This window comes from Microcaecilia unicolor, chromosome 1 (genome assembly GCF_901765095.1).
Source record: "Microcaecilia unicolor chromosome 1, aMicUni1.1, whole genome shotgun sequence".
NCBI classification, from domain to species: domain Eukaryota; kingdom Metazoa; phylum Chordata; class Amphibia; order Gymnophiona; family Siphonopidae; genus Microcaecilia; species Microcaecilia unicolor.
Window position 1 is genome coordinate 491,936,145 of NC_044031.1, and position 25,404 is coordinate 491,961,548.

Consider the following 25,404-nt stretch of genomic DNA (forward strand, 5'->3'; position numbering starts at 1 on the left):
TTGAGGAGGGCGGGGGCACTATTCTCATCGCTGCTTTATGCTTGGTATGTGGCATCTTGAATAGGAAGAAAAAGGCAACCCTCGCTAGCTTCTCAGGAGCGCTCCACTCAAACATCCGACTCTGCCGCCATCTTGACACACCCCACCCCCCTTATTGACTTTAATCCATATTTCTATTTTTAATCATTTATACTGGATTAGGATGTATCTATGTTCTGTGTCTATGAAAAAGACATTGTTCTCTGTTGGCACTGACTGTGTAGGGTCAATGATCTGTACTATTCTGGCTGGTTTAGTTTTATAATAGGTGTATTGATGTTCTAGTGTTCAACGCAATATTTAAGATGTTGCCTTTTCCTAGGTACACCCTTGTATGACTCATAGAAGTTACTACTTATGGTATGGTAGAATTGCTTTGTAGGTCCTGAGTGACATTTCTTGTGTTTTGTATTGATTTTCAGTATGCCTGGTACTGGATTGTGGAGGAGGGTGTTAAAAAATGATTGGCCCTGGGTGTCAAATACCCTAGGTTTTCCACTGTAGGGATTTGAACTCACTACCCTAGAATGATGAGGGTGGTGATCTAAGTACACTGCTACCTTTTTGAGAGTCTAGCTGGGGCCACTTGAAGGCCAAAGACTGTCTCCCTGACAAGGTATATTCAACATGTAAGCAGCTCAGGAGGCCAGGAACCAGCAATGGATTTCTAACATCAGGCCACATGAGGGAGCAGGACAAGCAAGATGAGGACAAGGAGGAAGATGATGCTACAGTTAGGGAGGAGCAGGACACCTCAATTGCCTCCCTGATCACCATTTTCTTCCCCCACCCCAACCTGCCAACCTTGGAGCCCAGGTGCCACCTCAAGGACTGGTCTCAGGAGGGGCTAGCTCCCTTCCAACAGAGGCCAATGGCTTGGAGGCTCAACCCTCCTCCTCTCCCATACAGAAAGCAGAGGCTCAACCAGTTGAATTGGCAGTTGTAGTTGTAGCTTGACATGCACCTGCCCCTCGAGCCCATCCTGTATTGGAGACGGTTGAGGAGAGGCCAGAGGTCATTGAGAAGTGACCAAGGGTTGTGAAAGGTGGTATGGCCCACCTGGTTTGTTATCTGCTAGGCTCAGACCACTCCCAGGATGCTGAAGCCTTCCCTCGCCTCCTTACATACCTCCAGGAGTATATGGGATCCCTTCCTGCCTTTGACAACTCTCCTCTCCGTTCCTCTCCTCTTCCATCTCCCTTTTAGTTTAGTCTATACAGTACAGTAGCCCATTTTTGTCTTTGGGTCTCTCTTTTTTTTCCCCTACCCCTTTTATCAACAGTCCTTTTTCCCCTGTTCTAGATACACTGTTCCCCTGAAACCTTTTCCTTATCATTTTGGACTAAAACATATTTGATTTTTCTCAGACAGGTTCTACGGTTCAGGTTTATATGGGTGTCCTGTGTTTTTATATCAATGCTTATGGCTGCCAGATGTGCTAGCAAGGTTCTGAGGTGACTCCTCAGGTGTCCTGAGCTCTGTGAAGAGTACAGGGGAAAGAGCAATCCATTGGGCTGTTATGTGCAATATCTGCTACACGCAGGGGTGGTATACACCAGTTTCTTCTGTGTGCTGCAATATTTGACGACACTGGGCCCAGGCCCTCCAAAAACATATGACCACACCTTGATAGAATGAGTAAGATGGAGTAATGTATTGGCCCTCCACATTCAAAGTAAACTGAACAGGCATAGATGCAAGATAACAGGATTTGTCAATGTCTATACATGCTATGACGCACATGACCCTACTGGCCCACTTGAACACAAACAATATCTACAGCTACAGCTTAAGAACAGAACCCTGATGCCCCACACAACTCTTTCTCCCCCCCTGCAGACCAGCCAGAAGACAGATCCATATGTTAGGTTTTAATGGAAAACACTCAATGGGTCCCAAGGTGTGAGACATCTCACTGTCCATGGAAGACACCATCCTTGTCTAACAAACACTCAAGGTTACATAAATGGGCAAGCAGAAGATATGATGGGAATCTAAACGCACAACCCCTGGCCTTTCTTACTACTCAACCATTCCGGACTCCAGTAGGAGTTGCTGCAGGGAACGGCCTCAGAGGCGTAGTGGGGGGGAGCCATGGGAGTGGCCTCTCCCCATATGGACGTCTGCCGGCGCCGGCACCTATTTTTTACACAATCTGTCGTATTTAAAACACATGCCAGCGCTGGTGGCAGTCCGCTCCCTCCACACCTTCAACCTGGCTACACTTCTGAACGGCCTAAAAGTACTGAACAGATAAGCAGTGTGTGGGTGTGGGTAGGTTCTATTAGGACACCATACCACACTTGTAGAGGACCTGTGCAATTTACCACAGCCTTGTCCTTTCTGGATACTGGATATTTCAACACTCCACTAAGATATGCAGGTGGGATCAGCCAGGCAGCTACCTCCCATACCATAAGCCAGCTGCTGGGAGTTTTCCTGAAAAGTGACACTGTGTATATCCCCTTGCATGAGGCTAAGCAGCAGAAAACAAGGACAGCTGTCTATGATATTGCTCATTTCCCTCCACTGTTGGTACCGGACCAGAGAAACAGCAAGAGCCAGGGAGGAAGAGAAAGACAGTGAAGAGGAGGAACCCTACCTAGGGGGACTGCTGCCTCTGGGAGACCACCTCAGAGGCCAGCAAGTGAGAGGGAACCTCATCCAGATTTTGGGGGACAATAGATGGAAATCCATAATATAGACCAATGACAAATGATGACTGAATGGGACCCAAGACTGCGCTAGCTGATGTCAGAAACCTCTTTAGCTCACAGGTCCCAGCCAGAAAAGGGATCCTGATATCTGGTTTAACTGGGAAATACAGTCAACATCTCTCTCTATCCCTTGTATACACTATGCTGGTCTAGCAAACACTCAAGCTGTATAGGGTTCAGTAGGTGAGTAAGCAGTAATAGGGTAAGATTTGAAGCCACTGCCCCTGGCTTCTAGGCCACAGCCTTAACCACTAGGCTATATCATTGGGCCCACTATATCTCTCAATTGTAACACTGCGAAGTGTATATTCCCACCACAAGACTTTTCACACTACACACCCCAGCCTCATAGTCCATTGCAGCAGAGGCAGAGGTTGCCAACATTATGCTGTTGGAGGCAGATGAGGACAGTAATGGAGACACAGGCAGAGAGGCATGGGAGCAGAACGACCATCTGGAACAGGAGCCACCAGCAGGTGAGGAAGAACTGCCTGAAGATGATGCCTCTAGATGTCCAGAGGAAGATCTTGGCCACCATGAGAGGAAACTAGAAGGAAAACAGAGAGAGAAGGCTAGAGAATTGCAGAGACAAGAGCAATGAACAGCAGCTGCTGCTCAGGAAAGAGGCCACTAGTATAATGGAGGAGCTTGGAGCCATCTATTATCAGCAGGATGAAGGGGGCAGGAGATAGCAACAGTGAGGGAGGACATAAAGGGTGAGGGGAAGTGGGAGAACATGGGATCTTCATGTCAGTGAATGAGTCTCCCTTATTTGACTGTACTGCACAATGGGAGTGGTACAGGAGAGGAAAGAGGAGGAAATGGCTTATCTGGTTGCCCTCTCTGATATCAGGGTTCTGAGATTGAGGCACAGGTCTCCTGACCACTGGGAATAGTCTGGCCTCAGACCCTCCTCTAGCATAATATCACAGAATGAGGAAGAGGTTATGAGGCCTTTATTGCACTCCCACAATCGCATCAAAGAAAACATGCATTGATACAAGATTACAGAGTCAGTGCAGCTCAGATAATGGGATGAGGCAGATAACAATACAGGTCAACTGCAAAACACAGAATCCTGCTTGATACAATAACAGAGCCACTGGTTCCAGATGTACACCACACCCTACCTCAATTGTTCGCCTGCTTCCAAACTAGGGACCTCTGTGTCCCAAAAGATGAGGATATGTGGCACAGATATCCAGGTCCAAGACCCACCCCCTGATACTTCTGAGACACAGTCAGCAGTAAGACACTGAAAGGATACAGCAGTAGAGGGGGGCTGGTCAATTCTGGGATATCCAGCTGCACATCAAATTGCCCAACACAATTGTCTAATATAACTAAACATAGATTTCCAATGCTGAAAGCTTAATACATTGATGTTCAGCACTGACGCAGAATAGGACCAGCAACATGAAAAGGGAGAGCAGCAACATGACACACACGATGCTGCTGCAGAGTTGCAGGAAGCTCCTGGACACCCTGAACAGGAGGAAACACACAAAAATCCAGGCTGGGGTCAGCCATTTTGTCTGTTCAGCCATGTACAGCCCGGGGGAATGGTCATATTTAAATCACCATTTGTCACCTGTATATCCTACATATACTCACCTTTTCCAAACATGTGACTGGATGAGAAATGCTGACTTGCTGGCCTCTCTGGTGGACCCGATGCAGTGACAGATCCCCAAGGTGGCCATCTTCTTCCTGCTCACCCAGACCAGAAAGTCACAAGACAAAGAGTGAGGCGGGGTCACATTTCATATGTTCAACCATGTACAGCACTGGAGGGTGAGGGGGAAGGAAGAAAGGCTTTGAGTCACAGAAAGTAATGGCACACCATGTACAGTGTGTGTGTGTGGGGGGGGGGGGGGGAGGCTACAGTCACATTTCATCATAATTTGTCACCTGTAAATCTAACATACTCACCTATTGTCGTGTTCTCGAGGACCTTGGCATTCTGTCAGGCTTCTTCCCCGGGAACCCTGGGTATGTGAGTCCTTGGACCACGGCCGAGGAGCGGCAGTGGCAGGCAAGATCACCTTTGGAGCAGAGAAGAGACAAGGCTGGACTGGAACCCCGGACTGGAGTCCTGCACTGGAACACTCGGGACTGGAACGCACCGGATCGGAACACACTGGAGTAGGCTTCACCTACGCTTAGCTGCCTTTCCCCGAGGGTTGAGCCCTCAGGTTTGAGCAGCCGGTAGGGCTTATAGGAAAACCAGAACTGGAACCAGCAACAGGAACAACCGGAGTCAGGATCCAGCCTTGCTCCCAGGTACCTAGGCTAACGTGAGACAGGCAGGCAGGGAATGTCCGGGTTCAGGCAATAGTCCGAGACAGGTGGCTGGCAGAGAAGATCTGAGTACAGGCAATAGGCAGAGACAGGTGGCTGGCAGAGAATATCTGAGTATAGGCAATAGGCAGAGACAGGCATGGTCAGGTTCAAAGCAGGAGTCTCTGGGCAGGCGGCTAGCAGAGCAGTAGATAGGTACAGGCAAGGGTCAGAACCAATAGCAAGACTAGGGCTGGAGCTCCAGTAACAAGGAGAACTGGCAAAGGATAAGACTAGGGCTGAAGCTCCAGAAACCAAGGAAACCCCACCGGGGAAAACCAGAGGCTAAATTCAGGAGACCTAGAAGCTGTACACAAGTTAACAAGCAGAGCAGTGCCCAAGCTAACTAGGCAAACACTAGGAACTCACAAGAGCAAACACAGAAGAACTAGTAAGCTGTACACAGGCTACCAAGCAAGGCTGTGCCCAAGCTAACTAGTCAAACACTAGGCAATCACACAGAACTGGACAATATAGCAGTGCATAGAGCACTCTAGCATACCAGGGACCTTATACGATGCAAAGGCAAAGGCTGCAGTCTCTAAGTGCTTAATAAAGCCCTTCAACACCAAAGGCACAGCTGCAGCAATCGCTAAGCACTACGGAGGCTGTTCAGGCACAAACCACAGAGCAGGCAGAAAGCACAGTGAAACACAGAGAGGCTTCCCACCCCCAGGTGTAGTGTAGTGAAGCAATTAGAGTCATGCTGGAAGCAGCCAGCACACAGAGAGAGCGCTAACCCAGGCAACACCCACAGGTGCAGTATAGTGAGGCAATTAGTGTCATGCTGCTGGATGCAGCCAGCACAGAGAGCCAGAGCTAGCTCAGAAAGGACAGACAGAAGAAACAGGAGCCAGCTAGGAAGCTGACCCCCAGGAATAAGGTAAGTCTGAGGGTGGTCACGGCCACAGACGTGACACCTATCTCACAAGAAATGTTTCTGCAGGAGATTTTCTGTGACTTGCTGGGCTCTCTGGCGGGTGCGGTGGCAGATCTCCTAGGTGGGGTTCTTCTCTTCACTGTCACTCTCATTCTCCCTGGTTTGTTGCCTAGGTTGTGGCTCTGGCTCTGGGTCTGGCATCTGCCTTCTAATAGGTGAAGCATGAAGCAGGCTGTGACTATGTCACATACCTTGGTAAGACTGTACAGTAGCTCACCACCAGAACAGTCCAAATAGTGGAATCTGTTTTTCAGCAGGCCAAATGTAGGCTCAATGAACACCCTTGTTGCAGCTTGGGCCTATTGTAGCGAACCTCCTCTGGCCTCAGGGGGTTGACGTTCAGGGTCATGAGCCATGTCCTTAGCGGATAGCCATGGTCACCTGTATTGAGAAGGGAGATGAGGTTAACTAAGGGACACACACCTTTTGACAGTCCCAACAAGAGCCATCCTCCAGATCACTGGGTCAATACTGGTCACACACCAGTGGAGCAAACAGAAAGATGTGATCTCCCTATTAAATCAGAACTGAGTCGCACACTGCTCATCTGTTAGGTCCAGAACTTGGACCTGATCCTGTAAACCCGCTGCACCTTCTCCCTCCTCTGGACCATCAGCAAACCAATCCACACATCTGCCATGACTGTGTGCTGAAGTCACTGACACACACACAAACACTCGTTCATACACACACCCACAAACACACAAACTCTGGGACACCAATAGGAACACAAATAGACACACACCAAAAACAAGTGGCTGTAGAATACCCCCCAACCCTCACCCACACACTTATACAGACACTAAGTCAAACTTTACTACCCCTTTCACCTTCCTTATTTAATATTATGATGATGCCTCTAGCCTCAGCACTCGCAAAGCTGGACCTCAACCCTTTCATCTACGCGGATGATATTACAATCTACATCCCACTTCACTCCACCGTATCAGAAGTTGCTAACCTCATTGATGCCTGTTTCTCCGCCTTGGAGCATTGGGCCTGGGTGTTCCACTTCAAACTAAACAGGGAAAAACCCAGAGTCTTATCCTCTCGTCCGCTCACACCCACATATCTGACACAATGCTTCCAGTATTGGGCTCTGCCCTTCTGATTGCTAACAGCCTGTGACTTTTAGGAGTGCACCTGGACTCACATCTCCAGCTGGCTGATCACGTGCACTTGGTCTGCAAAAAAATGTTTCAGGCAATGTGGAGGCTTCGGCGCATAAGGCACCTCCTTACCAGAGATTTGTTCCGGACCCTTGTTCACTGGCTCGTCCTCTCCCATCTGGATTATTGCAGTGGAATTTATGCGGGCTGCCAGGCCTCTTTGTTGAAAAAGTTCCAAACAGCTCAAAATACTGCTGCGAGACTCATCCTTAGAGAACAACGCTTTGCTCACGCTGAACCATTGCGCTTTAAACTCCATTGGCTGCCAGTACAGGAGCGCATTGCCTTTAAACTTTGCTCCCTGACACACAAAATCATCTATGGGGCTGCCCCGGATTACATGCTCCCCTTGATCGACCTTCTGCCTAGAAATGCCAACTCTGCTGCTCGGTCCTATCTCCACCTCCACTTCCCGAGCTGTAAGGGTGTCAAGTACAAGAAGATCTTCACCTCGTCCTTCCGCTACTGGAGTCCCAAACACTGGAACGCTCTACCTCGCCACCTTAAAACTCAAGAGGACCATACCCTCTTCAAGAAGCTGTTAAAGACCTACTTCTTTGCCAAGACTTACTTCCTAATTTCCGCTGTTGATTGATGCACCCCCTTGTCCCTTCCCTGTCTAGCTCATACTGTTAGATTCTCCTCCCCCTTTTTGCATCTTGTATGCTTTTCTGTGCTTTTACCTTTGTAATTTTTACATAACTTTCTGTAAGCCACATTGCGCCTACATGAGTGGGAAAATGTGGGATATAAGCAACCCATAAATAAATAAATACAAACTCGAAGGCAAACCCCACCTCACACACACAAAGAGACACACCAATACAGATACGGTTAAACTTAAACACACCAAATTTCATGCACAGGTTGGGAGAGAGGGAGGAGGAGGGAGGGGGGAAGGTGATAGAGATAGAAAGAGCAGGTGGGGGAAGGGAAGCAGATGGGGAAAGGGAAGAAGAAACAGAGGTGGAACAGGTAAAGGTGAGAATGGAGGAAGCTGTAGGTAAAATGGGGATAGGATAAAATCACAACACATAGGAATCAACAAATAGCACCAAGTAACAGCAAAATCACATAGAAGCATGAAAAACACTTTCTGGAGTCCTAAGGACAACATGGTATCTACATGAGCACTAATTCTAGCACCTGCGATGATGGGTACGGTAATTGATGCCATTGCATCATAATGTTTACCAAGTGCAACTCTGATCAGATCAGATGAAAAATCAGTGCTGAATAATAAAAAAATAATCAGGAGGTCAATGTTTCTATCCTCTGGTGGGACTCAATGCTGCAAAGCCTGAGTAAACAGCGCAAGCCCCTAACCACTGGACTATCATAGCTACTGAGTTGAGGACATGCATTGGTTGACTTTACCAGCACTGCAACAGAGTTTCCTCTAAAAGGTTAGCATTATGGTGCTATGTTCTGGTACTCAGTACTTGTGGAACCCACAATTAGAGATACAAATCAGCTCTAACAGCAGAGGATAGGGTCCCCTGCTACTACAGTCCCAACTCTCTGGTGCAACTCAAACCTGCAAAGACTGAGTGAGAATTTCAAACCTCTGATTTCTAGATTATCAGAGCTACACAGTTTGCCTAGGGGCATTGCAGTAGAGGTTTCAGGGCACACTAAGGATCTTGGTGTTATTTTCCTCTTGCTTTACATTCCTGTTGAACAGGACACCTATGCTGTAGGCCTGTTCTTCATTGGGAAGCCATATCCTGTCAAAACAGGAAGTGGAAGTTTCCAGTGTTGGCAGAGACCCCTCAAAACTCTATGGTGGGGCATCTCACACTTATATGAGGGGCCCTCAAGAGAGGTTGTCCTCCTCCTTCTAGCTATCTCCTTGCAGTGGCTTACTGCTGCCTTGGCAGCAGCCCCAGCAAGGGGTGGGTGAGTACTAGACTAGACCTTGTTTGCTTGACTACATCTTTAGTGTCACAGAAGATCAAAATTGAGACAGATGTGTATTGTTATGGGGGATACAGAGCAGACAAGTTATCCATTCCAAGAGTGAGATGTTTTTGCTGGTCCTGGTGTTAGATTGACATCCCAAAGTAGTGTCCCTGATTATATATATTGCAATCAGTGCTGTAGGTCCCATGATGCACCAGGATGAGGTAGGGAGACATCCCAGACTAGCCAAGAGATCCTTCTCTGGAGACAGGTAACTTGGCAGATCTGGGTAGAGGGTGTGTAACAGTGGGCCGTGAGCCTCCCAGGTGTACCATTACCATAACCACAGGGTGCAAAGGGGTAGCAGATCAAGTGCCTCACTGTGCTGTTTTGGCCCATTACACTGTTCTTACCGAATTCTTCCCATCATACAAAACAAAATGTGATGTTTAAAGAGGGAAAGAGAATGGGACTTGATATACTGTCTTTCTTTGGTTAAAATCAAAGTGGTCTGACATATTATATAAACGTGCTTATTTTGTACCTCAGACAATGGAGGAATAGGTGATTTACCCAGGATCACAAGGAGCTGTGGTGAGACTTGAACCCAAACCACCTGGATTAAAGGTTGCCATACTAACCACTAGACTACTCCTCCAGTAGCTGAGGATGTGAAAAGCATGACTCCATAATGGTCCCAGGGCTCTGGCTGCTGGTTTGTTGGAGGAGAGGGGGAAATTGGCTTTTATCTGGGTGGTGGTTTTGCTTTGACAGTTGGCATTCTGGCTGTGTATCTGTTATTGTTCAAAAGACACTTTAGTCAGTTAAAGGAAAACAGGAGACTGGAAAAAGCATGGTTGCCCACAACGTTGAGATATGATTACCCCAAGCTACAGGAACAGTTTACTCCATAGGAGTAGCAGTGTCTTGAAGAAAACAATTCAAAGTTAAAAATGCCATAAACAGAATATGCCAAAATGCACCAAGGCGGCAGATGTGACCAGTTATGCTGAGGAAAGACTGGCATAATTAACGGCGCTTATATCACAGCGGACAGAACCGAATTCTATAACCCCTCATCACACCCCTTTTTCCCCTATGCACGGTAAGAATTGGGCACACTCCGTTACAGAATATGCCTAGTGATCTACACGCATAGATTCCTATTAGTAGTACTGATTGCTTGTTAGCGGCCATTTATTGGCTGTTTAATCAATAAGTTATTCATACTACATAGAATACACTTGGATTACCACACAGAAATGTGGGTGCCCTATATAGAATATGAAGGATTATGGGGGCAATTTTCAAAAACCTGCTGAGTGGGTAACTTAACTAGATAAAGGTACCTCATTAGCTTTAGCCAGATATCTAGCAAAACTAGCCAGCTACTTTTTAAAGAAAAAAAAATCTGGCTAAGTCTCTCTGGACAGATTGAATGATTACACTAACTACTCAATCGGACAGCTTCTCCTTGGATGGCCTGTAGCCCTCCTAGGGAATTTTGAACTGGGTAGATTTACCTAGCTGAATCCAATGTTGGCTGGATAAATCATTTGGAAATTAATTCTCATATAACAGTGTAGCTCTGTTCTGTGTCTAAAACAGATAATGAAAATAAACAGCCTTTGAAAAAAAAGGGGCATGGGTTTTGAACACTGTTTTCAAACAAGTGGAGCCCTTATTCTCCAAAGCTTAAACAAAGGGTCCTTATGACAAGTAGAAGAAAATCTCAACTACTACACTCTTTCAGATGTCAGCCATATTAAAATACAAAATGACATTGAGGTGGCACTTGACATAAGTGTTAGAAGATGAACGATTGAACACTCAAAGAAGATGTTGATTTGATCCTTATTCAGTTTCTTTGAGGACATTGCAAGTATATGTTCAGATCTAAAAGAGCTCTATAACAGTTAACAAATACCTCTAAACATACAAAATAAGTCTGGCTTAGTGGCTCAGTGTCACGAGACGAAACAAGCTTCAACTAACAGACCTAGTATATACAGCATGGGCTAGGGATGAGGAAGAGGCAGTGTGCATAGTCAATGAGGAGATGGAGTCTCAGACATCACTTCACAATTCCACCACATTTTAGAGGGAAGTAAAGTGGGTGGCCCCTGTAAAAAGACATTATGGGACTTTTGCTCCAGAGTGGTCCATTAAGGATGAAGCAACAGTTCCTGAGGGTCTTTTGCATAACGTTCTGCTTGCACCAGTTCTCCTGCATCTTTCTCTTATAAATGAAGTAGGAAATTAAACACAGATTACTTTTCAATTATTATAAAGATAGTATTAGGCCAAAACTACAACTGAAAAATCCAATATGTTCTGTATAAGAAGAAGAAGCTGGTTTGGGGTAGGGAAGGGCTAGCTAAAAAATTATCCAGAGAGCAGTAATATTCGGATAGCTTATACAGAATGTAGTAATCAGAACTGATACATCCTAATCAAAACATGTTCAATTCTGCTAGTGTTTTTTAGCAAAAAAGTGCAAAGACTAGGGGACACTCAAGGAAGTTGCATGGAAATACTTTTAAAACAAATAGGAGGAAATATTTTTTTCACTTAATGAATAGTTAAGCTCTGAAACTCTTTTCTGGAAGATGTAATAACAGCGGGTAGAGTATCTGGGTTTAAAAAAAGGTTTGGACAAGTTCCTGGAGAAAAAGTCCATAGTCTGCTATTGGGATAGACATGGAGAAGCCACTGCTTGCCCAGGGATTGGTAGCATAGAATATTGCTACTATTTGGGTTTCTGCCAGGTACTTGTGACCTGTCATGGCCACTGTTGGAAACAGGATATTGGGCTAGATGGACCTTTAGTCTGACCCAGTATGGCTATTCTTATGTTCCTAGGATCTGACAAAATAGAGCCTTTTCTAAACTATATGCACGAGTACACATATATTCACCAGCATATGCAGTGGAAGCAAGCATTTTTACAAAGATACACACTGAAAAACTGAGCAGAAGAACGTGGCTACTTACACATGTGAGTTGCATTTGCAGGTAAGCATTTTAAAGCATGCACATATAAGTTGCATGTGTAAGTTGTGAAACTTCACCTTACATGTTTTAATTGCAATCTGACATGAACTGCGGAATGAGTGGAATATCATTTTTTAAAAATAAATAATAAATAAGTTGGTGTTGCACAATTGACACGTATAAATTACACATGTGTCTGTCATTTTGTAAACCTGCATGTATACCTCCCATTAATTAAGCACAGAGGCTGCAATTGTTATTTATTGGCATTTTGATGATGAAAATTATCAATAGGAGATTAAAAGAAGAGCTCCCCTTAATCCTTCCTGTAAAGGACTTGGTAAAACCAGCATTTTTAAAAATAAATTTGCATATGAAAGGGAGCAATTGTTAATCCCAAAACTGATATAATGGACCATACATATGCATTCTCTTTCTAAATACATATATAGATTTTGGCTCTACCCAAACCACACTTTCTTGCAATCTACACATGTATACTCTGGAGGAAAGGAGAAACAGGGGTGATATGATACAGACGTTCAAATATTTGAAAGGTATTAATCCACAAACAAACTTTTTCCGGAGATGGGAAGGGGGTAGAACGAGAGGACATGAAATGAGATTGAAGGGGGGCAGACTCAAGAAGAATGTCAGGAAGTATTTTTTCACGGAGAGAGTAGTGGATGCTTGGAATGCCCTCCCGCCGGAGGTGGTGGAAATGAAAACGGTAACGGAATTCAAACATGCGTGGGATAAGCATAAAGGAATCCTGTTCATAAGGAATGGATCCTCAGGAGTTTAGTCGAGATCGGGAGGTGGGACTGGTGGTTGGGAGGCGGGGATAGTGCTGGGCAGACTTATACGGTCTGTGCCAGAGCCGGTGGTGGGAGGCGGGGATAGTACTGGGCAGACTTATACGGTCTGTGCCAGAGCCAGTGGTTGGGAGGCGGGGCTGGTGGTTGGGAGGCGGGGATAGTGCTGGGCAGACTTATACGGTCTGTGCCCTGAAGAGCACAGGTACAAATCAAAGTAGGGTATACACAAAAAGTAGCACATATGAGTTATCTTGTTGGGCAGACTAGATGGACCGTGCAGGTCTTTTTCTGCCATCATCTACTATGTTACTATGTTACACATAATGCAGTCATACATGTGTAAATACCAGCTTTCTAAAATTGGGTTATATAAGTGTAGGGGATATACATAGTAACATAGTAACATAGTAGATGACGGCAGAAAAAGACCTGCATGGTCCATCCAGTCTGACCAACAAGATAAACTCATATGTGTATACCTTACCTTGATTTGTACCTGCCTTTTTCAGGGCACAGACCGTACAAGTCTGCCCAGCAGTATTTCTCACCTCCCAACCACCAGTCCCGCCTCCCATCACTGGCTCTGGCACAGACTGTATAAGTCTGCCCTCCACTATCCTCGCCTCCCAACCACCAACCTCTCTTCCCCCACCTGCTCTGTGTAAATGATGAGTCAATCACAATTAGGGCTTCTAAAATAAGAGCCTTAGAATAAGGAAGATTTCCTGGCACAAACCTGTTATCTTTCTGAAGAAAAGCAGGTAGGGTTTGCATAGAGGTGATGGTCAGGGATCTCAGAGTGTGGCTATTCCTGCAGCCGTAGGTTTTTCTCTCTCTTCTAACTTTGGGGTGAAGGTATTGACTAGTCCATTCTTAGAACCTCACAGCTCATTTGCTGATTTCTTTTCCTCCTGAAAGTGGAGCTGCAACAGGTGATGCTACCAGGACTTAGAACATATTTGAGAACATAAGTGCTGCCCTACTGGGTCAGACCAAGGGTCCATCTAGCTCAGTGCCCTGTTTCCAACAGTGGCCAGTCCAGGTCACAAGTACCTGACAAAGTCCCTAAAAGTTGCAAGATTTCATGTTACTTAACCTCAGAGATAAACATTGCCTTTCCCCAGGTCTAAATTATTAATTGTTTATGGATTTTTCCTACAGGAATTTGTACACCAACTGTGATGCCCCCCTAAGGATTGTCCCTGGGTTTGCGGCCCAACCTCACAGAAGCCCCCCTGGGCCAGCTCCTTCGGTCCCTAGTTTGTGTGGTGCCTAGTGCCTCCACCTGAGGCAGAAGGGTTGTAGCAGGTAAAATGTCCCACCTTTTTACCCAGGAAAATTCCAACAAACACTTCTGTGAACTTAACTCTCTTGGAATTTTCCAAGCCTCTGTGATCTGTGACCTGCACCACCTTTGCAGGATTCACAGATTCCATAGAGCACAGCAATCACAGCACTCTTTTGGCTCAATCCTGTAACTGCAGCTGTTCCAGCACTGAGAGAAACCCCTCCTCCTGGTATAGAGACAGACAGACAGAGGGAGATTTTCCTTCTATTTTAGCTCTTTGAGATTCCCAGCCCTCTGTAGGATAAACTCTGGTATTGCAGCCTTTTAGCAAACCCTTTATCCTAGCAAATCCAATCCCCACTCCATTTTCCTTGTTTTTCATCTCTCACACCCTATTCCTGAACCTTACACTGCTTCCCTAGTGCTACTCACTTGCCTTCTCTAGGTATCAGGTTGAGACATTTGTCTGTCCATCATAAACACTTCCGTTATGCCTGCACAATTTGTACCTTTCTTTAAACATACTATAATCATTTACTTTTAGCTGTTATACTCATTTTATATGTACAATTTGATCATAGCTAGTTATCCCCTTTTAAGCAGTAAGTTCAATAATTTGCATATGGCTGTGACCCTTCTCCTACAGCACACACTGAGATCAGCGTGAGATTGCTAAGATACATTTCAAATGGGAGCCTTTCTCCAGCACTCAAACATGTCTAATTAAAACAGGTTCACAGAGGGGTCTCATAAACCACGTGCCAACACACAAACCATGTCCTCTTGAAAACTACTTTATAGAGAGTGTTTTACAACCTCTTATGATTGGTGCTTTAAATATAAAATGGGGGATGCAGTATGCACTTTTAGGAATGTGTTTTATAGAGAAATGACCATCTTTGAGGTCTGAGCAGCCTCCAGATATTAAGCATTGTTGGAGTTTTCCAGGCACAGAGACAAATACAACCGCATTATTTGTACAGGCTAACAAATAAACTTTCTCAGGAGTATGGTTAATGCAATGGGCTGAGAACTGGGAAACCAGGTTTGATTCTCACTGCAGCTCCAGGCAAGTCACTTAAGGACACTTTTACTAAGCTGTGGTAAGTGCTAGCGTGTGCTTACTGCTAGAAAATGACACAGGGACTGGGACCTGTAGTAACCATGGGGATGAGGATAGGGACAGAGCCCATGTGGATGGGGTGGGGACAGGGACAGATCCCACTGAGACGAGGCAGGGATGGGGACAGAGCCTGTGAGGACGGGAACAAACTTTGTTCCCATGTCACTTTGTACTTTGAAGCCTGTTAATGAACTGGACTGTTAATTTTGTTTGATTGATGCAGACGACAATACTTTTATTTTTTGGAAAAACACGCAAACATGCTGGCCACAGCTAGCAAAATTTGCATGGAGGATCCTGCTACCAGCACATCTTCTAAGAAGACATCTCCTATTGCAGGAGGGACTGTGGAAGACAGGAGAACTAGACTGAATTCTGAGATTGTTGATGACTTCTTATTCATCCACAGATTAAAAAATCATAACAGTGCTTCATAGGGTATATTTCTCAACTCTAGGGCATACACAACGGGTTGTATTTTGTATCCCTGGACATTTTAATAGGGTGGATTAGGATTTCTTGGGGTAGAAGAAGTCAGTTTCTTGGGGTTGGAAGGGTAGAGGGTGGTGGTGGTGGTGGGAGGGTTTATTATAGCTGCTCATTGTTATTATTGTTTTCTATTTGTAATTTATACACAACAGTTGCACAGCACATTGTTCCTTTTTATACTTTAATAAAAAGATTTAAATATAAAATCGTAAGTGTTTGAGGCTTCTGCAGATAAGAACAGAGCCCACGGGGATGGGGCAGGGACGGGGACAGAACCTGCAAGGACGGGGCCTGCTGGGACGGGATGGGAATGTAGACAGGGCCTGTGGGGATGGGGTGGGGACGGGGACAGAACCTGCAAGGACGGGGCCTGCTGGGACAGGATGGGAATGGAGACAGGGCCTGTGGGGATGGGGTGGGGACGGAGAGAGAACCCATAGGGATGGGGCATGGATAGGGACAAATTTTATCCCCGAGTCATTCTCTACTTACTGCAGCTTAAAATAGCAATACTGTGGGATGTGCTCAGGCATCCTGCAGTAAATGCTAAATCAGGACACACTAACCATGCACTAAAAAATATTTCTAATTATTCTGCAGAGGTGGCATGTCTGTGGCAGAGAGAGGGTGTTTCTTCACTAATCAGCACAGCTACAATACCGTATGCTAACTGATTAGCACAGGATTAGTGTGTAAGCCAGTGGCAAAGCCAGACCTCAATGTGTGTGTGTGTGTGGGGGGGGGGGGGGGGGGGTCCCAGAGCCCAAAGTGGGGGGTGGACACATTTTGGCCCACCTTCCCACCCCCTCCCTGCCACCTCACATACCTTGGCTAGCGGGGGTCACCAACCCCCACCAGCTGAAGCCATTTGTCCAGCGCTGGTCTCCACCGCATTGCTTGCCTTGCTCTTCCCCTCACATGGCATATACACTCATTTTAATGCAATTGAGCATGCACAAAGTGTCATGCATGCTCAGTTTCACTAAAATGAGCATTCACGCGACATGAGAGGAAGAACAGGGCAGGCAATGCGGCGGAGAGCCGGAGACCAGCGCTGGACAAACGCTTAAACTGGTGGGGGTTGGGGACCCCTGAAAGCCAAACCAGGGGCCTCAGAGCCAATTTGTGGGGCCCAAGCTCCTGTGCCCCCCCATTGATACGCCACTGATGTAGCCCATTCCATCTACAAAATAGTTGTCGGTAAGTGCTCACAAGTTCATTTTTTATAATGACTACATGTTAATAGCAACATTAGCGCATGACCATTAATTCAATTAATGGAAAATTTGCCATTTTACTGCTGCAGTAAAAATGGCCTTAATGCATGCTAAGGCTAAGGCCACTTTTTACTGCAGTTTAAAAAAGGACCCCTTAACCATCCATTGCCCCAGGTACAAAAATTCAAATCATGAGCCTATTAGAGATAGAAAAGTACCTGTATGTAATATATAAACTTATTTGGTTGTACCACAGAAAGGCAGTGTCAAAATGTATGACCCTGACCAAGTGGTGTGCTGGGAAATTTTTAACAACAGGTTCTGTTTCTGGGGGTAACTGGCCCTGCAATTGGGGGAGGAGGCATGGAGACTAGGGGGCATTGCATTCCTCTCTCCCCCCTCCCTCCCCATGCAGGCACACTAGCCATATCTTTGCTGGTAAGGATGCTGAGCTCCATCAGCCAAGTAAATGGACCACCACCACGCCCCACTGCTTGTTTCTGGCTCTGAGTAGCATTCTCGCACATATTTGCATGCATTGGCGCCAACTCCGTGGGTGCTGTGGGTGCTTGAGCACCCCCAATATTTTCCCGCTGGAACCAAAAGTTCCCCAGGAGCTAGCCTGCTGCCCAACCTCTTCGCCCACTCCCACAACAGTCCTTCTCCTGCCCCTCGCCTTTCTGAATGCTGCCCATAATTTAAAAGTCATCTTACTAGGGTCCCGGCGGCAGCAGTAGTGAAAGGCAAGCACGAGCAGGCTCGGTGAGTCAGCGCTAAGTTCAGCCTGCCTTCCCTTCTCGTTGGTCTCAGCTCTGCCTATGGTCCCACCCTTGCGGAAACAGGAAATGAGGGTGGGACCAGAGGCAAAGCTGAGAGCAATGAGAAGGGAAGGCAGACTGAACTTAGCGCCGACTCGCCGAGCCTGCTCGTGCTCGCCTTTCACTACTGTTGCCGCCGGGACCCCGGTAAGATGACTTTTAAGTTATGGGCAGCATGCAGGAAGGCGAGGGGCAGGCAAAGGACTGTTATGGGAGTGGGAGAAGAGGTCGGGCTGGAACTTGAGTCGGAGGGAGGGAGGGTCTGGAGCTCGGAGGGAGGGAGGGGGTCTGGTACTCGGAGGGAGGGAAGGAGGGGGGTCTGGAACTCTGAGGAAGGAAGGAGGGAGGGAGGGAGGGAGGGATTGGAGTCTGGAACTCTGAGGGAGGGAGGGGGGTCTGGTACTCAGAGGGAGGGAGGGGGGTCTGGAACTCAGAGGAAGGAGGAAGGGAGGGAGTGGGGTCTGGAACTCTGAGTAGAGGGGGGAGCTGGAACTCTGAGGAGAGGGAGGGGGGCCTGGAACTCTGAGTAGAGAGGGGGCAGGAACTGAGGAGAGGGAGGGGAGCCTGGAACTCTGAGGAGAGGGGGAGGCGAGGGGAGGGGGGGAGAGAGGGGAGGGAAGGGGGACAAATGCACCACCTGTAAAAAAAAATTAAGCACCCCCAATCATTTTGAAAAGTTGGCTTCTATGCTTACATAAGAAGTCCTGACATGCTGGTCAGAGCCAGAAACAAGCAGCGGAGAGCAGTGGCAGTCCATTTATTTGGTTGGCAGGGCTCAGTATCCCTGCAAGCAAAGGTAAAGGTGTTCAGAGATGCCAATGGTGGCCCATCTCAAAGCTGGAGATTTACCACCACTATGCTGGAGACTGAAGGCCAATGAGTGAGGTTTTTCTCATGAGCCCCCAGCCATGTGTAAAACCTGTTCTGGCAGATGCACATTCCAAAAACTGACATATTCTAATCAATAAATATATAATAATTTTTTTTCTACCTTTGTTATCTGGTCAATTTATTTTTCTTCTTGTGTTGGTCCCAGTCTCTGGTTTCTGCTTTCCTCTTTCTTCTTGTAACTGTTTTGCCAAAGTCTCCTTGTACATTGGCACTTCCTTTCTCTTCATGTCCACCATCCATCTTCTCTCCCAAGTCCAGCACCTCTTTCCCTCTCTGTGCCTTCTCCCTCCTTCATTCCCCTCAATTAATCTCTTTCTTCCTGTCCAGAAACTTTCTTCCTCATTGCTCCCCCCAATGCAGTACTAATCTCCCTTCCTGTCCTTCCTGATGCAGCACCTCTGTCCCTCCTTGCCCCCACCCCTGATGCAGCACCTCTGTCCATTCTTACCCCTCCTGATACAGCAGTTTTCTCCCTCCTTGCCCCCCCCCCCGCAGTACTTTTCTCTCTTGTGTTGTTGCCCACTCCCCCAATGCAGCACCTTTCTCCTTCCTTGATCCCCATCATGCAGCACCTCTCTTCTTCTTACCACCCTATGCAGCTCCTCTCTCCCTCTTTGCCACCCCCCATGCAGCACCTCTTTCCCTTCCTGCCTCTCTTAATGTAGCACAGCTGTCCCTCACTCACTCATGGTGTACCTGACTGGCTATCTGTGGCACCATGTTGCCCTCTCCTACAATGCAGTATCTTCCTGCCTCATTGCCCCACATGAACCAGCACCTCTTTGCTCTCTCCCTCTTTGTCCTCCCCCTGCACCTCCTTGCCTCTTCTGCCACGATTAATTTTTTTTTAAGCAGTGCTGGCACATGTCAGCAAGAGCAGGCTTCTTCAGCCAATCTCAGGGGCCTTCCTTCAGCATGTCCCACCTCCAAGGGCTGAAGGAATGCCTCTCGGGATTGGTTGAAGCAGCTTCTTCCTGCTGACGTGTGCCAGTACTGCTTAAAAAAATTAATCTCCACAAAAGAAGAGACAAGGAGGTGCGAGTGGAGGGAGGACAGAGAGAGCAGAGAGGTGGGGGGTGGCGGTGGTGAGAGAAGATGCCTGAGCCACAGGAGAGGAAGAAGCTGCCACCACCAGGAGGGAACCCAAGTCACCTGAGTCCAAACTTTGGAAGCCAGTTTTTGAAGCAGCTTACTTTTTTTTTTGTACCCTGCGCTTTCCCACTCATGGCAGGTTCAATGCAGCTTAGGTACTTATTTGTACCTGGGGCAATGGAGGGTTAAGTGACTTGCCCAGAGTCACAAGGAGCTGTTCTTCCTGCAGTGGGAATCAAACCCAGTTCCCCAGGACCAAAGTCCACCACCCTAACCACTAGGCCACTCCTCCACTCCACTTTAACAACTGATTCCCAAAATTCGTAAAAAATTAACAAACTGCTCTTTCGAGCTGGTTCAAGCCCTCACCCTAATAGAAATCCTCTAGATATTATTTGGTTTATTTTTGTAGTTTAAATATTGACTGAAACCAGAAATTGGCAGACAATTTCTCCTGTTCACTAGTTCCATTTAATTAAATAATATTACCTGGTTTACATATACAAGTTCTTACACAATTTTTGAATAAAATACACTTACCATCTCTGGCATTGGTGCCTGCAAGGACAATGGCAGATATACCAACAGATGATGATAATAGCCAGATACATATATTAAGGATCTTTGCCTTAAGAGGAGTACGGAAGTCGAGAGCCTTCACTGGATGACACACAGCGATATATCGATCAACACTCATCATGGTCAAAGTGAATATACTCGTAAACATATTATAGTAGTCAATTGAGATCACTATTTTGCATAAGATATCACCAAATGGCCAAGAGTTCATCAGATATTCAGTGCTCTGAAATGGCATTGTTGTGGTAACCAATGCATCTGCCATGGCCAAATTGAAAATATAAATGTTAGTTGCTGTCTTCATTTTGGTATACCTGTACAATAAAAAGACAGAAATGTTATTGTGTCTATGTTGTCATGGATAGCTACTTGAATTATGATCCTTTATGGATTTCATTGTCAGTAGCTGCACATATTTCACAGTATTCTTGGAAGTGTGCCCAGCAGGAATCATTCATCAAGATCTAATCTTGTCAATGTAATGGAGAGCTCGGTTATAGAAACATTGTTAATCAACTGATCTATATTCTTACCAGCATCATCCTCAGCCTTTCGTTATCTGTGGCCCAGAGAGTGATATAGAGCAGGGGTTTTCAACCAGGTCCTCAGACACGCCCAGCCATGTTGAATATATATGAGGGAGATATGCATATACTGCCTTCATTGTATGCAAATTATCCTAAGTATATTCATTGGAGATATCCTAAAAACTAGACTGGATGGGTGTGTCCTGAGAACTAAGCTGAGAACCCTTGATTTTGTCTAATCTTAAACTCTTTAACATTGGATCCATTCAATTGCAGTTATGTTGGTTTAAACAACAATGCTGGCCATATGATATTTTTCTGTTCTAATATTTAATCATAATTTTAGTAATAAGCATGGGACAGAAATATATACCATGGGGAAAATTCTATAAATGGTGATATATGTTAGGTGCCGATAAAAATTGGCAATCACACTATTCTATTAAGGGCACTCTGAGAATAGAGTTGAGCCTAGTGGTTAGGGTGGTGGACTTTGGTCCTGGGTAACTGAGGAACTGAGTTTGATTCCCACTTCAGGCACTGGCAGCTCCTTGTGACTCTGGGTAAGTCACTTAACCCTCCATTGCCCCATGTAAGCCGCATTGAGCCTGCCATGAGTGGGAAAGCGCGGGGTACAAATGTAACAAAAAAAACACCTCTATGCTCAGTGCTGAGCATGAGGACTTCCACCAGCTGAAACCTGGTGTAAATCCTGGCGTATATGTTGGGCATGGATCCATGCTATTCTGTAACACTGTGCTCATCTTTTGTGAATGCCCCAGACCTGCCTATGCTCCTCCTATGGCCATGTGCATACAATGAGTTGGACATGATCCAATATAGGTGCCAATAGTTACAGAATAGTGTGCAGTCAGATCTGTGTGCAAATCATAATTAGTGCTTATTAACTCCAATAATTAAATCGTTGGAGCCCATTAATTAATTTTGTACATGGATCATGGATCTGCACCCAATTTTGAGTGCCAAAATTTAAGGGCAACCTTTACAGAATCTGGGGGTATCTGTTGATTTGAATTTTCCTTCATTTTTATGGCTTTTTTTTTTTTAGATCCACTACCTATCTGAATGATTCCTGCTTACTTATATCCTATAGTCTATAGCAATTAAAATTATTTTTAATAACTAGAAGTCTGGAAGAATTAATAATTTTAGTTTATGGTGAAGTAGCATATGCATTATTTCTAACTTTTAAGCTGGTGCTGCTGCAAAAGTCATGATAGCAAAAACCTTTTCTAAATTTTATGACATAATAGATCTTTTTAATGGAAGGAGTAATTTTATAAAGGAGTTTTTGTGTGTAAATCCTGTTTAGTGCATGTAAAAGGCCTCATAAAATTATTCCATAGATTTTATGCATAAAAGTACAGTGACAAAAACATGTGTACTTTTATCCAACCTACAGTTGGGAGAGTAGAGTGGGATGGAGTGTGGGTACAGCTATGAAGTATTCACATAGTTAATAAAATAAGCACCTACGTGCCCATGAAGGTATATTTTAGCTGTGATTGTGCGGGTTTTGTAAAGCATTTTAGATCCACATAGGTGTCTATCCCCCTCATTCTATACCTTGGTGTCTACATTTATGCCAAAAATCAAAGAGAATAAAAAAGAGGTCCAAAAGTTCTGTACACAGGATATCAATAAACTTCAAGGCAGAGTGTACAGGCAAGTATCAATTAACTTGAGTCTCAATTTTATTTATTTATGTATTCATTTAACACATTTATATCCCACATTATCCCACTTAGTTGCAGGCTCAATGTGGCTTACACAATACCGTAGAGGTAGGCTCCGGTTCAATAATACAAATACATAGTACAGTAGTAAGCATGTAACAAACATCAGTATAAAACATCAAGGAAATAAAGAGGGGGTAGTGATAGAAGTCTAGTACAGTCCATATTTTGCTGTTTCGCAGGAAGTAGGAAGTTAAATTGGATCGGGGGGGGGGGGGGGGTAGGCCTTCTTAAACAAGTTGGTTTTCAATAGTTTCCTGAAGTTAAGGTGGTTATGGATAGATCTCACAGCTTTGGGCAAAGCGTTCCACAGTTGTGTACTTATGTAAGAAAAGCTGGATGCATAAGTTGATTTGTATCTAAGTCCATTGCAGTCTGGATAATGCAGATTTAAATAAGTTCGGGATAGGCTGGTACTAGATAAAAGTGGAAACTGTAAATGTAATTAAAATGTCAATATGCTAAACACGTTTTGGCACCTCAGTGCCTGTTTCAGGGGCAGTTTTTACAAATGCAGACAGTTATTCCACCTATGGTGATTTCCTATATTACTCCTAAGGTTGCAACCAGTCAATAACCAGTATAATTTTAGTGCACAACTTGTTTAGCACATAAATGCAAGAGGATGTGCACAGAGGGATGTGCATGGGTGGGACATAGGCATGTCCAACATTTACACAGAAACAGAGAAAAATATAGACAGATGAAGACTATATGGCAGGGGTGTAGCCAGACCTCGAGATGGGAGGGGGCCAGAGCCCAAATTGGGAAGCACATTTTGGTCCGCCGCCCCCCCCCCCCCCCACTGCTGTCCCCCTGCTGCTCCCCACTCACTGCCGCCGCCACACATACCTTGGCTAACGGGGGTCCCCAACCACCGCCAGCTGAAGCCTTTGTTCACTGCTGGTCTCTGGCGCAGCTGCATTGCCTGCCCTGCTCTCTCTTCCCCTCACATCTGGCATGCTCGTTTTAATGAAATAGAGCATGCGCGCATGCTCAGTTTTACTAAAATGAGTGTGTCGGACATGAGGGGGAAGAGAAAGCTCTAGATATGACCATAATATCTGGAGCTGTCACATAGCCTGGTATCTACTGTCACTGTCACATCTTTGCTGGGTGGGAGGGGGGTCAATGACCACTGTGGGATTAAGGGGGAGTCATACCTTCATCCCTCCAGCTGTCTGCTGGTCAGTTAGGGCATCTTTTTCTGACTTACTCATGTCCAAAACAGGTCTAGATAAACACATACTTCTTTTCTGCCCTGGACCTATTTTCTGTTTTATTATTGCAGAAAAATGTCCATGATTAAAGCCTGCCTAAGTCCTGCCCAAAACACGCCTCTAATGCCCCCTTGCAATTTACATGAACTGCAGAGTAAAACATCCCAATTCTGAGTTTCAAAAATCACAACTTAGACATTTTGGCAAGAAAAAACATCCATTTACCACTTTGTGCTGCTTTTGAGATAAATGAGCACCATATTGTGTAAGACCAATGGTCCATCAAACACACAGTACCTTGTTTCCAAAAGTGGTAAATCCAGGTCAAAATTAGCTGGCAGGATTCCAAAAAGTACATATATACTATTCAGCCTAGTTCTAAGGATAAGCGGTGCTTTTCCTCGTCTATCTTGTTAATAATGCTTTTATGAACTTTTCCTCCAGGAACTTGTTCAATCCTTGTTAAACCAACTATGGTAACTTTCCCCATATCTGATGCAATAAATTTAAGAACTTAATTTTACACTGATTGAAAAAATATTTTCTCAAATTTATTTTAAATGTACTACTTTCTGGCATGTCTCCTAGTCTTCTTACTTTTTGAACAAGTAAACAACTCTTTTGTGTTATTCCATTCCATTTCTTTCATAATTATATGGACATCTACCATGTTGCCTCTCAGCCATCTCTTCTCCAAGCTAAAGAGACCTAAACTTTACAGCCTTTCCTTGCAGGGGAGTTGTTCTATTCCATTTATCATTTTGGTTACCTTATGCTGTCTGCACATGATGATTAATAGCTTTGTAAGTAATAATAAAATTTGTTTTTTGAAAAGCAGCCAAAGTAACAGATTTTCTGAAAAACCAACTAAAATATGATGATGAAATAAAGATTGATATAAAGAAAAGTGAATAGGAGTATACCTGATAATGACAAACATGACTAGTGAATTTCCCACCAATCCTACTACAAAGACCATGGAGTAGACAGTCGTGATAATTATAGGAATCGCCGGGGAAATGTTGGTATGATTACTGGAGTTTAAGTCTGAATAGTCACTGCCATTCTCATAGTCAGCCCAGCCCAGAGGCCAGCTAGAGTTGGGAGTGCATCTTAATGTTGAGAAGCATGTGGAATCCAGTGGAAAATGCCTTTCCTTCTCTTCTTCCCGAAAAATCTGTACTGGAGACTCCATTAGTCACCTTGCTCTGTTGTCTAGGATCAAGGACAGCGAAGTACAGACCAAATCCGCACTGTACAGATCAAAACATAAAAAGACTGAGAGATAAGGAAAAATAGCACAATGTTATACCACTTGATGTCAAATATATCAAAGGCCCCTTTTACAAAGCGTCAGTAAGCCCAATATTTATTTATTTATAGCATTTATATCCCACATTTTCCCACCCGCGGGCAGGCCCAATGTGGCTTACAACAGTAAAGGGCTGAAAAGGCATACATTAATTTGGTATAAACAATCAATA

The 25,404-nt window shown here is 45.2% G+C and overlaps 1 protein-coding gene across 3 annotated transcripts in view; it reads right to left on the reverse strand.

Annotated features, from left to right (window-relative positions):
* OPRK1 (opioid receptor kappa 1) overlaps positions 1-25,115 on the reverse strand; it is a 30,914-nt gene extending 5,799 nt beyond the window's left edge. Inside the window, exons 1-3 of one of the 3 annotated variants that reach the window (XM_030190143.1) lie at positions 24,844-24,938; positions 20,378-20,730; positions 7,186-7,191 (exon numbers count right to left, since the gene is read on the reverse strand). In XM_030190143.1, the coding sequence (XP_030046003.1) occupies positions 7,186-7,191; positions 20,378-20,730; positions 24,844-24,899 (415 nt within the window). In that variant the 5' untranslated portion in view covers positions 24,900-24,938. Of the gene's footprint in view, positions 1-7,185; positions 7,192-20,373; positions 20,731-24,843 lie in introns of all 3 variants that reach the window. The other 2 variants (XM_030190142.1, XM_030190144.1) reach the window with 2 other exon arrangements.
* Positions 25,116-25,404: the final 289 nt, after the last annotated feature.